This window comes from Plasmodium inui, assembly GCF_000524495.1.
Source record: "Plasmodium inui San Antonio 1 unplaced genomic scaffold supercont1.12, whole genome shotgun sequence".
NCBI classification, from domain to species: Eukaryota; Apicomplexa; class Aconoidasida; order Haemosporida; family Plasmodiidae; genus Plasmodium; species Plasmodium inui.
The window spans coordinates 54,704-67,756 of record NW_008481846.1 but is presented as its reverse complement, the minus strand read 5'-3'; the positions used below and the strand labels follow the sequence as shown (position 1 = coordinate 67,756).

The 13,053-nt window shown below is 47.8% G+C and overlaps 2 protein-coding genes across 2 annotated transcripts; one reads left to right on the top strand and one right to left on the bottom strand.

The window, feature by feature from the left end:
- Window positions 1–854: 854 nt before the first annotated feature.
- Window positions 855–1,925, top strand: C922_03053 (hypothetical protein; the record flags this gene model as incomplete). Its single annotated transcript, XM_008818645.1, has 1 exon — window positions 855–1,925. The coding sequence occupies one exon, from the start codon at window positions 855–857 to the stop codon at window positions 1,923–1,925; it is 1,071 nt and encodes a 356-aa protein (XP_008816867.1).
- A 578-nt stretch (window positions 1,926–2,503) lies between these two features.
- Window positions 2,504–12,259, bottom strand: C922_03052 (serine/threonine protein kinase; the record flags this gene model as incomplete). The annotated part of the gene is made up of 13 exons (XM_008818644.1): window positions 2,504–2,647; window positions 2,845–2,953; window positions 3,066–3,130; window positions 3,264–3,401; window positions 3,530–3,676; window positions 3,879–3,929; window positions 4,079–4,208; window positions 5,297–5,568; window positions 5,683–5,817; window positions 5,965–8,095; window positions 8,158–11,805; window positions 11,935–12,055; window positions 12,148–12,259. The coding sequence occupies 13 exons, from the start codon at window positions 12,257–12,259 to the stop codon at window positions 2,504–2,506; spliced, it is 7,203 nt and encodes a 2,400-aa protein (XP_008816866.1).
- Window positions 12,260–13,053: the final 794 nt, after the last annotated feature.

Here is a 13,053-nt window from a genome sequence, read left to right as displayed (position 1 = left end):
TTGCACTAACCCGTTATGTTACGAAAAAGAAACAATCGGAGGACGTGGCGTGAAGGGTCGTAACTTTCGCGTTTCACGAAACATTTAAAACAGAAGTTTCCCATCTCAGGTTGGCACTCCTTCAAATCGTGTTTCCTTTCAGATGTTCCCGTGCGTAGTGAGTGCAACGGGTAAGAATATTGCAGGTAAATGCAGGTGCTACATCCGAGTGTGCGGCGAGGCAGAGTTGAGGGGATAGCAGTAGGAAGATACTCCAGGTTGGACACTTTTCACGTGGGCCGCTCTTCAGGTGGAACTCCCTCATGAACACTCCTCCACGCCAGCAACATTAATGGAAAAATGACCCCCGCGGGGAGAAAGGGGCAAACGCAGGGCAATCATAGCTGCGCCGATTTTGTTATCGGCCCTTTAGCGTGACTTTTCCACGGTCATTCGAGGCCACCAATAGGAGGCGCCCCCGTTAAAAGCGAGCATCACGCATGAAAAAGGAGAATAGAAAAAAAACATAGTACCAGCAGAACTGCGACGTAATTACACGAGACTGCACAATCATGTGGGTGGGTGCACATTTACACGCACGAGTAACAACGCACGAAAGGGGGGTGTCCCAGTTTTCCTCACAGAAAGGAAAGAACAAGTGGAGGTGATTTGCCCAATCGATTGTTGTAGTCGAGAAAAGGGGGCCCTGTAGATCTGCGGAAACACCCAGACGCAGACACCGGTGCGTGACTTTGCTGCGTGGTTCGTCGGGGGAGAGCGGCAAGATAGGCCGTCCAGCTGGTTCCCAAAGTGGCGCACATAAAGTGACATAGGCCAAGTGAAGGCCAAGTTGCCAGACCAACCCGCGAACAAAAATGGAGGAGGTTGAAGAGGAAGAAGCAGACAGCGAAGGCGTCCGAGGGGCAGGACCTCCGGTGATACTCCACGCAATTGGACATATCAAGGGGGGGCAAGAAAGGAAAGTGAGCCACTTGGTCGGCTCGGAAGAAGGTGAACGGATGGACGAGGCCCACCAGGAAGGGTTTCCCCCCTCAAAGGAATCTCCACTGGTAGGTGAAACCTCCCCCAATGGGCCAACCGGGAAACCGCCAGATGATCCCGACAAAGGGAACGAAGACGATGACAAAGACGGTGACAAGAAGTGCAACGCGTGCAACTTCTGCGAAGACGTGTGCTTCTCCATCCTCTGCGCAAGGTGCAAAATAAAGAGGAAGAACCTCTACGACAAATACAAGAAATATAAGAAGCACAACCTGAGAATATGCCAAAAAGAAATTAAGCTTGTGCTGAAGGTGAACATGAAAGCGCGCGCAGAGATACTGTCCCGGAGTCTCTCGGATGGGCAGACCAGGCGGCGGCGCGGACTGGTGGAAGGAGAAGATGATCTAGAAACGGCACACACGGTGAACCCCCCAAAAGCAAGGAACCCACAGAACGCGGCACGCCTCGCGAAGTCAAAACAGAGCAACCCCAACGACGAGGGTGACGAAAAGGGAATAGTCCAAACGAGAGACCAGTACAAAACGCTAAAGGATGCCATCAGGAGGAGCAAAAGTCTCACCAACTCCGAGTGCGAAAGGGAAGAAAAAAAAATGAAATACTATAATTACATCGAGTATAAACAGTATTTTACCAAATGTGAAATCAGAAGACACTGTGATGTGAATGACTGTTGGGTGGTGGCCAATGGGTACGTATACGACGTGACAACCATCCTCCGCCATCACCCAGGTGGGATTAATTGCATTTTAAAAAAAGGAGGTGATGATGTCTCAATGGATTATTCTTTCCATTCCAAGTACGCACAGAAGAATTTCTGGGAACCTCTAAGAATTGGCACAGTTATAACCTGCTCGAAGGAAGTTAACGACTTGCGGATGGGAAGTCTCTCTTACAAAATGAAAAACAAATGCATGATGATGTGACCCTTTTTTCTTTTTTTTTTCTGCTGCGCTGACAGGAGACTTGTATGAGTCTTTTTTTTTTTTCTTCTTCTTATTTGTAGCTTTTTCAGTTAGCTGTTTGGCTAGCTTCCCTATCTTCGACCCTCTTGTTAGTTTATTTGCCTGTTTGTGTGCCGCCTCGACAATGCCGATATGTGCACAAATGTGAAATATTACTTATGTGCACCCCACACATACCACGTCCTATCCGTTGCAACTGCGTAGGGCCTGATGGATACCCCGCATCGGGGACCGCAGGGGGATTACTCCTCATTCCTCCGCACGAGTTGACCAACGGGCAAGCGGACGAGTGGACGAGTGAACGGCTGTTCCTTGCGCCGATTGGGAGGCCCCCACCCGTGGACATTTCCGCATGGGAAGTTCCTTACTACGGGAGGAGAATGGCCAACTCTTTCCTTGCCTTAATGTGTAGCCTTCTGTGTTGCCTATTGTGTGCATTAATTTGTGCATGCACGTCTCCCCCCTCTCCACGCCTTGTTGTTGCTCTTCCTCTTCTTTTTTGTTTTGTTTTTTTTTTCGTGGCCCCGTTAACAACCTTCCTACCGATCCACATTCAGTAAAAATTCCAACTTTACCTTTAAGAAGTACATCAAGTCCAGCTTCCGCTTCGTCACATGGTCAGTTATATACCCCCTGAAGACATTGTACGTCCTGATGCGCCTGCTCCGATTACTGTCTTTTATCTGCAATGTGTTTATATATGTATGAGGAGGTGCAAGGCATCTGTGGAGCTGGGGCAACCGATGCAACTAAGAAATCAAAGAGGTGTCCCCCCCCAGAGGTTGCATTGCGTTATGTCGCGTCGAGTCGCGTCCCGCCGTGACGTGCACACACAGGCACATGCTCACAGAATGGCATTTACTTGTAGAGAAAAGATTACCAGTTTGGCTCGTTCACTCCGGAGCTGTTCCTCAGTTTGCTTATGCCGAAGTTGGAAAATTTTCTCAGTTAACCTTTTCATGGCAATTTTTTTGTTCATTTCTTGAGTCCTACAAAATGGGGGCAAATATGTATGTGGGCCAGCTTCGTCATTTTGTTAGCGTTACCAAGGTTTCTTTTTTTTTTTTTTTTTCCTTTTTTTTCCTTCTCGCGATGTGTAACCTTTCCTCTTGGCATTCGGTCTGTATCCCCGTTGGCTTGTGCAGGATGGACACACCTGATTCAATCTACGGGGGTGGAGGAAATGGAAAGGTTGGTCAAATTGGGAGGGGTCAGGAGGTGTTCCATATCGCCAGTTGTTCCATTTCTCCACTTTGCAGTATGGTGCCCTTCCCGTGTTAACGCACTCGGTTGACGCACCTTGTTAACGTTTTGCCCGCCCGGCTTGCTCGACCGGAAGGTCGTAATCTTCAAGTCCTTCAAATTGAGTTGGTCTTTCCTGCCTTCGTCTTCGTGCAGTAAAACTGCAATCGTGGCTGTGGAGGAGTGGATTTTTCCCTTTGAAGGTGGCAGGAAGGGTGTGAGGAGTGAGAGTTCAGATGGGTAGGAAAAACACTACAAGACACACACTTCGTCATGTGGGAAAAAATGCTAATCTGCCTTCTTCACGGAGGGTCATCCTTTACCTTGGACTCATTCCGAGGAACCCTCTTCACTTGGTGGATGCCGCTTTCATTCTTGAAGAGATCATAGAGACTGGCTTTGATTTCTTGCCCTTGCTTGGTTATGCAGACGTCGGATGGGGATGTTACCACGAGGGACTCGCTGGCGTCCTGCAGAATGGAGTCGACAAAAGAGTGAACTCTTTCACAGCTGAGCAACTGAGCAGGTGAGCAGCTCCACAACTGAACAACTGAACAATTGCGCTGCTTAGCACCCACCGGGGAAACCCCTTCCCACCGCTCAACACAAGACGTGCATGGCGAGAGGCATAAAACGTAGAATTCCTGTCGTGGGGAAGTGCGCCTTTCTTACGTGAACTCGTTCGACGCGACAGCTTATCTTCTCCGCAAATGTTTTGTACGTCTGAACGTGGAGGAAGAAGGAGGAGAGTGAATAGGATAAAATATAGTAGAGAATTATAAAATGGGTTTGTGGGGGAAGAGGAGGCTTATCAAGAGCGTTACATATCCCTGCAGACAGAAATATCTGTCTAGTTGATGCACATTACTAACATTTAACAGCTCCCTTGACCACAACAACGCTTCTTCTCCCCCCACTCCCGGGCGGAATTCGATGCGTATACAGTTTCTGTTCTGCACAGATGGGTCTTCTTTCCTCATGTGCAGATGGAGGACGCCCCTTCTGCGTATTCCCCTGGGGTATGCTGTCGCTTTTTTTGCAAATGGGGTAAGCTAGCCAAAAGGGAAAAAAAAAAAAAAAAAAAAAAAAAATATACATATATATACATACTAACAGTTATGCTAATGTGTCATTTTGGCTAGTTCTCATGGCGAACGTGCACCCACAGAAATGGGGCAGTAACTGCTCAACTTTGAACTGACAGTGCTGCAACGCTTTTCTCGCCTCCGTAATCGTTGCGCCAGGTGAATAACCGTGGGAGCAGCACCGGGGGTGGGTACAAATTTGCCCATTAAGGTCCCTTGGGTGTACTTTATGGCACGATCACTATGCCTCGGGAACGCACCTGATCTATGCGGAATCCAGACACGTAGACGGAGAAGCTGAAGATGAGAAGGCAACCTACGACAGTCATCTCCTACGTAGTGTCAACGGGGTGCGCACTGCCACTTGCGGTGTGCAGCGGTGCTTAGGCGGACGTGACTCATCCCTCTCTGTTTATTCCGTTTAACATACACACACCCAATGGTAGATTCATCCTCTGGAGGAGTTCCCCCTCCCTGGTGCCTTCCCTAAAACGCCAACTCCTTAAGAGTGGCTTTACGGCCAGCCATGTGTTCCCCCTTTTCGTGATGGGTTGCCCGAGCGAAATGGGCCAAGAGGTTTAGCATTTGATCGGTTGAGAGGTTAATTGGTTGAGGGGTTAATCGGTTAATCGGTTGAGCGGTTACACTGTTACGCGGCTAAGCGAGACAGAACGGCCAACGCGGCCGTCGCGAAGCGCGCGCAGGCGCAGGCCCTTGGGCACACACCGCGAGGTGAATGTACCTTCACTGTGGGGCCTCAAACTGGCGAACGCGCACACGAAAAAAAATCAAATCAAATAAAAAAATAAACAAACAATATATATAAAAAAATACTTGTTCGGATTATATACCAAGGCGACCAGCAGCCGTTCTCTTGCGTAGGCCTCACAAATTGGCTGCGCCCGTGGATATCTCGGGGAAGGAAAAAAAAAAAAAACATTTAAAGACTTCCCGAAAGAAAAACCCTTTTGTCATCTCACTATGGGTCAGCGCTTCGCGTAAAACTGCTTTATATAGTTAATGAGGGAGGACTCGTTTTCGAAGTTCTTTTTGATATTCAGGCGTATGATGTGGGTGCTATACATGATGTTTACGTTTTCGTCGCCAACTATGTTGGAAGTGATGGTCTCGGCTGATGGCTCGTAATCTTCTATATTGAGCGATGTGCTGGAGTTTACCTTTTGCGTTATCTGCACGTGGATGTTTATGTCGCTGTACTTGAGGAGGCCCTGCTCGAATTTGGACGTCTCGACGAGGGGGGTAATTTTGCACTCGCACTGAAGGGGGGGAGGAAGCGAGGTGGAACACATTAAGGAAATCTACACTTAGATGGCGACACCCACTCGGTGACTTCCATTGGGTGACCTCCGCTCCGTGACGAATGCCCCTACCTTGATGCCGTTCTGAATCAAGCCGTTGTAGAGGGAGAAGGCGTACACGAGCAGCTTGTACGCCTTGGTGGTGATGACAACGCTGGGGGAGTGGAAGTCGATGGGCATGCTGGCGCACTTGCTCTTTCGGACTTTCTGCGAGGGGGGGGAGTGGGAAGCGCGTTAGGGGGTGTGCACATGCGAGAAAATGCCAACAAATGTCAGCAGATGCCAACAGATGCTAGCACATGCAAGCAAATACAATGGCATACGTTTACGTCGGTCCTTTGTCATGAGGCTCACCTGGAGTATCAGCGCCGAGATGGTGTCCACGAAAATCTCGTAGAAAAAGTTATACGTGGTCTCGCTGGGAGGGCGCTCGGCGGAAGGCGGAAAGGCATCCGTGGAGACTCCCCCGATGGAGAGAAGCGCATCCTCATCAGCATCCGAGTAAACAGCAAAGGAGAAGGAAAACGAAAACACTTGCTCATATTCGCTCATGAAGAAGTCCCATAGGAATGTATTCTTGGACGTGTTAAAGTGCTCAAACAAACTCTCCAGATAAATGACAGTGGAAGCTAAATAGCTAATGGCATTCTTATTCCGATGGTCCAACAAAAAATACATTTTTTTAATCTTATGCATCCTCTGCTTTAGGTTGTCCGATTTGTCCACTACCACGGAGTATAATTTTTTCAAAATTCTGTCATCGTAGGATAAGTTGAGAAAGTACAACAGCTTTTTAAAATGCTTGTACTTAATGTTTGGCTGTTGTAACTGGTTAAAGATAAATCTGGCTCTTTCGTCTTGGTGTATGGATAGGACGTCTCGGATGATCTGAATGAGCATGTGTGTATAGCACCACTTGATTGTGAGTTTTCCCAAGTAGGCTTCAAATCTGTGCAGTATACTTAGAACGTTGTGTAGGGTTATCAGCTGGTACACGCAGAAGGAGAGATTGACGTGCGTCTCCTGCCCAGGCGCGGGGTCGCAGCCGTCACTTTCACTGCCGCGGTTGGAGGGGTGGGCGTAAGGGTCGGCGTCACCGGTATTGTTCACATAGTTGGCGCTGCTACCATTCCTGACGCCGCTAACCTCCCTGGTGCCGCTAACCTCCCTGGTGCCACTAACCTTCCTGGCGCCGCCGACCGTGCCCCCTCCGAAGTGAAGGTCCCCCCGGCTGTCTACGCGCACCAAGTTGCTGTACAAAACGCTGTTCTCCCGACGGACCGTCTCCTGCCGACCGCTTTGCAAAAAGTGGTTCTGCGAAAAGAAAAACGAGCTGCTAAAGTTCTTTCCCTGGGTACCGTGGGGGATTGCATTTATGTATGACTCGGTCAGATAAAATGGGACGTAGAGCAGCTTGTTGTTTTTGTCAATAAGAACAATTCTTTGGTTGGACCGGTTTAATACTGGGAAATTATTTCCTTCCCCTGCCTTTTTCTTTGTTTCCCACGGGGGACTGTTGCTTGGCGGGACGAGTGGAATATCCCCCCGCTCACTGCTGTGCTGGTCATCGCTATGTTGACCGCTCTGCTGGCCGTTACGCTTGCCGCCATCCTCTTCGCCATGCTTACCACCCCCTGCTGGCTTGTAATTCGAGTAGTAGACCTTCTTATCCCCCCTCGCACTTCTCCCCTTCTGCACTTCCATCCTTTTAATAAAATTGGTGGGGATCTTCTGCGCGAGGTTGTTCTCCAGGGTCTCTTCAATCAGTGGAGCTCCCCTTCCCGGGTGCAAGAGAAAGGCGAGGGGGTGACTATGCGTTGTGTTTTTTTTAGACAGCACAGTGCCGATGTGTTCAAAGACGTAGCTATTGATGACATCATACTCATAGGTACGGACGTTGGTGTAGGCCAGCACATTTCTATTTGTCTTCATGAGTCTCTCCTCACTTGCTTCCTTCTCCTTGTTCAGCAAAACTGTTAACACGTTTTTACTCTCCACAGGAGAGTTTATTTTCAGCTTTTGCAAAAAGTACTTAAATAGGTCCCTCTGGATGACCATGGGTATGAGGGGGCAGTTCAGCAGCTTCTCCGCCGATATTCCGTGCGTGTCTTCGTCGTCGTAGTTTCCAGACAAGTCCGTCTTGTTAGGTGGGCCCCCAATGAAGTTGCTCCTACGGTTACTAGTGTGCCCAGTCAAGTCCGTTTGGGCCACCTCTTTTTTTGTTGCCTCCAGTTCCCCTTTGAGGGATTCATTGGGGGGGTTAACCAATAGGTCTGGCGCATCCGAATCGGCAGCCGGTGCTCGGCCGCTGGGAAGAGGAGCACATGCAGCGCAGGTGGCACCTTTAAAACGTACGTCTAGTTTTTCTTTTGCTTCTTCTTTTTCGTTTGCTTCTCCTTTTTCGTTTGATTCTGTCTTTTCTTCCTCCACTTCCTGACCGGTCAGACGCGACTTCTCCTTGCAGTAGATCACTTCCTTTTTGTCGCTATCTACGGCGATGAAATTTTTTTTTTTTTTTTTTTTTAGACGGAGTCTTGACTTGCCAACCGCCCGGGATTGTCGTTGCGGTTGCTCTTCCCGCTTCTGTTGCCGCCTTCGAGGTGTGGGCTCCACTTCCAGTCGTCCGTCTTTGCGCTCAGGTTTGAAATCTCCGGGTACTGCAGTCTGCCAAGGGGTTCCTTCTTGAGGCAATCGCTAATCGTATTAATTAAAATAAATTTCAAAACCTTAACAGCTCCATCGTCGGCAGCATGTTTAACAAAATCTTCTGGGAAGGTTCTCTTTACGATCATGTTCCTCAAATTTAACATTTTCTCCTTTTGAGACTTAAAGGGGACATGCAACAGTTCGTAGAGGACTATTCCCAGGGAAAACAAATCCAATTCTTCGTAGCTGTACGTGTGTTTAGATAGACAATTGTACAGGTGCTGATTATGTGAATGTGTATAGAATTCATTCTGCTCCTTCTGTCTCTGCGATGTGTGACTCTTTGTGGAATGGTTCTTTTGGTCCTCCAGAAGTTTCTTCTTTATGTGGCTTTTCATGTGGGCGAAGAATGGCGACTTTGTTTCATCTTTTTGGTTTTCTTTTTTTTCTTTTTCTTCTTTTTCTTCTTTTTCTTTTTCTTGCAGAGTGTGTGTTCCTCCCTGTGTTTGGGAAGCTTCTTTGTCTGCTTTGGTACCTTTCTGGGCTGTCTTTCCGTGGAATGCATCTTCTGCCGGTTCATGGCCTCTTGTGATTCTTCCCGAGGCGTTTCTCCGCTGTGGAGTATCACCTCGATGGTTACCCCGCCGCTCTCCCTGCTGATGTCCCTGCTGCTCCTGGCGGTAGAAGTGTCTCAAAAAATTAGCCATGTAGGAGCAGTTTCGCTCATAGGAGGAACCGTAAAAATAAATATAGTCAATCAGATTGCACGCAGTGTAGTTAACAATCTTGATGTGAATCCCGTATTCATCCAAATGCACAAACATATTCCCAGTGGTTAAATTCTTCAAGTAAATGTGCCTCTTGTGAAGGTAACTTAGGCACTCCAGAATTTGTCTAAAGACAGTCCATATAAGGTACTTATTATTTTGAAAAAAATTTCTTTTAATTTCTTTCTCCAGAATCTCTCCCTTGCAGTATTCACATTGGACGTAGAGCACATCATTTCTCTTTTCCTTTTTGCTTATTAACTTTTGCATGAACTTGATTTTTTGATTGAGCAGTCGTTCTGTGCGCGAGGGTTTAGGGTTGTCCCCTTGAGTGTCTTTTTCTTTATCCTTCTCGTTATCCTTCTCGTTGCTCGTGCCGTCGAATGTGCTCTTTCTTCTATTTGTGCTTTCACTTAATGTTGATGTGAAGCCAAGTGGGGTGGAAGAGTCGCTTTTTTTTTTTCTTCTTCTTCTTTCTTCCTCTTCGTGGGAGTCCGAGTAGGGGTTGCCTTTTGTCCCTGGTGGGCTTCTAATCCGTCTGTGGTCACTTCCGTCCTGGTCACTGCTGTTGTGGGCGCTGCTGTTTTGGTCACTTCTGTTGTGCTGGTGAGGGTTGCTCCCATCCGGAAATGTGTAACTGCGACTGAAGCTGTTTACACTTTGCGGAGACGGGTCTACATCGCGCGCGGCGCTCCTCCTCCATCCCATGCTTTGTGGTTTTTTTGTTTCCTTTTTTCTTTCCCTGCTTTGCTCACTTTCGCCGTTGTTCCTGCTTCGCACCTTTTGGAAGAGGTGTTCTATTTGCTTGGCTTGTTCGTCCCTGCACAGGTGCATATCTTTGGCTTCCGTTTCGCCACGCGCATGACCGTTCCCCACCTCACACTTGCGGAAGACCCTACCCAGGATGAGTATCTTCACCATCTGGAACATCCTGCACATGTCCCTGTTCTCACCGATGTCCTCGTTTAGTTCGGCGTGTTCCCGCTGCGACCAGGAGACGTGGTACCTCGCCAAGTACTTGTGTTGAATTTTCGTCAGCCTCAAAATCTCCCGGATAATTTTCTTCAAGTTCATTTTCTGGACCATACGAAAATGCTTTACTACCTTTCTTAATCGCGAGAAGTTCAGCTCGCTCAAGACGTGTAGCAGCGTCTTCTCGTTCTCCGTGCTGACTAGACAATGCTTTCTGGCATATAGCTCGTATTCACTGCAGAAGTAATCTAGGCACGAGAGGTCGCAGAGCTTCCCCCTGTTCCTATGTGTGCGGAATTCGTTTATGTCTTTTAAAAAGTCCGTGAAGAGTTTCTCATTTTTCTCGTTTTTTTTTTTTTTTTTTTTCTTCTGCACGTTGTCAGTGTTGGCAGCGTTGGTGTGTTTCCCAGCCGCGTTCTCCGCTTGTATTGCCCGCCCGTTCTTCTCACCGAGGTTGCAGAACAAGTTGAAGCCCCTGTTGCAGTGCAGCATGTGGTTTAAAAAAAAGGCCAAAAAATCAAAAACACCTAAAATGGCATAGGTGTGAATTATGTACATGTTTGTGTCTATGTTGTGTCTTACGAGCAATCTATTTCTGTAGTAACTTATTTTTGTCTTCTTCAGAATCTGGAAATGCTTTAGCCTTCCGTCTCCATGTGTGATTAATCTTTGTTCATTGGATTCCAATGTTTTTTTTTTTAGTCCATTCAGTTCATCTTCCAAAATTTTTCGGACTTGTGTTTTTTTCTCTTTTCTTTTTTTTGTAAACATATTTAATTGCTCTTCCTCTCCCCCCACCACGCAGCTATTGATTGATGAAAATCCCGAGATGCTGTTGGACTCATGTATGTTTCGGAAGAATCTCCCCTGGGTAGGCGGTGTGTGATGGTGTCTCTGGCCTGGGTGGCCGCTGCGCCGTTCAAAGGAGGAGTGATGAAGCTTGCGCTGGGGGGATACGTCGTGGCCACTGGGGCGATTGCTGGCACTGCTACTGGCATTCCTGCTACCTTGCATGCCACCGTCCCTAATATTGCTGGCATGGGTGCGTACATTGGAAGCGCTTCCCGTACCGCTATCGCCACTCTTCCCATCGGTGCCGCAGCTGCTGTTTCGGGGGCTCCGCCGATCGTCTAAACTGAAGCTACTGTTTCTGACCTCTGGGTATTTCCTTTCCTCATCTTCCACCCATGTGCCTCCACCCCTGTGCGTTCTAAAGTATTCCGAAGAGTATGACCACAACCTAGGCGCCCCAGCAGCGACAGTTCCCCCCGAGATGCCGCTACCTATGAATATTCCCCCAGTAGTAGTCGCACCGGTCATACTCTCCTGAACGTTCCGATCGGAACACGTGGGTGTCTGTCGATTCAGACTATGCTCCCCCTTGCTCTTATCATCAATCCTGTGTTTCATTTCTTCCCACAGATTCTCAAAGTTGTGACTGAGAAGCTTATTGAAATATTCATTTGAATAAATGCAGATGTCGAAGAGAGTAATCCTTCCGTAATTTTTAGCGCAGATCTTCTTTATGTTTAACGAAAGGTGAGTTGTCTGTTCCTTGCTCAGAGCTCTACTCATGTGTAGGCAAATGTTAGGATAGGAGTAAGGATACTTCTTCTCAAACGTGAATGAAATTCTGTACTTGGGCAGGTCATTGTCGTAGTTGAAGAAAATGGAAACCTTTACGGAGCCCTCCTCGTGAATTTCGTCGTTCATCTCTATTGGAACTACTGCCGCGGTCACTTCTATGTTCTTCTGATTATATTCTTCTTTGCTCATCAGGTCGCTTGGCAAGTGCTCTTTCTTGATGTGTCTGCAGTGGGGATGAGCCACGTGTAGCAGCGATGGGGAGGAGGCTCTCCAAATGGGACACGTAAGCCAGGAATTGCCACCCATTCGGGGATGTCCCGCTTGTCTCTCTGTGTGTGTGAGGGGGACTTACCCTGGACGCTCCACATAGATCGGGAAGTAAATATGATTCAGCGCCAGTATCTCTTGGACCTGCTCCGCGTACAGCTCTTTGTAGTCCTCTTCCGGGTTCTTTGCCTTTTCGATTTTTCTGCCTTCTGGGGGGGGCGACATGTTAAGTGGAGACGCAGCTGGTATGAAACGAAGCGGTGTCTTGGTGCAATGAGTCTGCCATGACGTGACACACCATCGCCCGTACTCCGTGTCCCATGTCCTCCTCTCGGATACTTACTATTTGTGGGCGTCTTCTTTTTCCTTTTCCTGGGCTGCTCCTTTTCCGCAGAGATGGAACCCGCCATGGTTGGGAATTGGAGTCTTGGCGGGTTCCCCCCAAAAGGAAGCCAAAAAACGGCAAAAAAAAAGCGAAAAAAAAGGGGAAAAAATACCCAAAAAAATACCAAAAAAAATACAAAAAAAAATACAAAAAAAAAGTACAAAAGCTGCTAAAATGATAAAATGCTAAAAGGCTGAATTGCTGTAGTGTAAGATGTTTCGCCTTCCCCTGGATCCACGGGACATCTGTAAAAAAACGAGGAAAGAGATTTCTGTAAACGTTGCAGAAATGCTTCTCTTCTGCTGGATCCACGGGCAGACCTGTAAAGAAAAAAGAAGAAGAAAAAAAAATATAAACTTCGTCACGACAACTTCGCTTGCAACAAAAATAGGGAAAGGTAAAAGTGCAGGAAAAAACAATCGCGCTTAGCATTTTTTTTTTTTCTTCTTTTCTTCTCCCGATGCCCGAAGTTGTGCTCCCTATCATCTTCCGCTGGATAGATTCCTCCTTTTGCATGTTCTTCACATGTTCGAGGGTGTATCATCCCTTTGCTGTGATGAGGGAACCACACGGTCGCGCGGACATGTGTGTCTGTACAGGTCGACTTCTGCACACGGAGTCTCAAGTCATTTGCGAAGTCCCCGAGGCTGCTCGCATGCGTAACCTGTGCAAGATTATTTCCGGATTCGCTTAGCACTTCCTAACGATTTGCTTCCCCCTCTTTCAGCAAATCTTTTTTTTTTTTTTTCCTTTTTTCCCTTTACTTGAGCGCTCCTTGCACTGATCATGTCGCAGCAACAGAATCCATCCTCACAACTC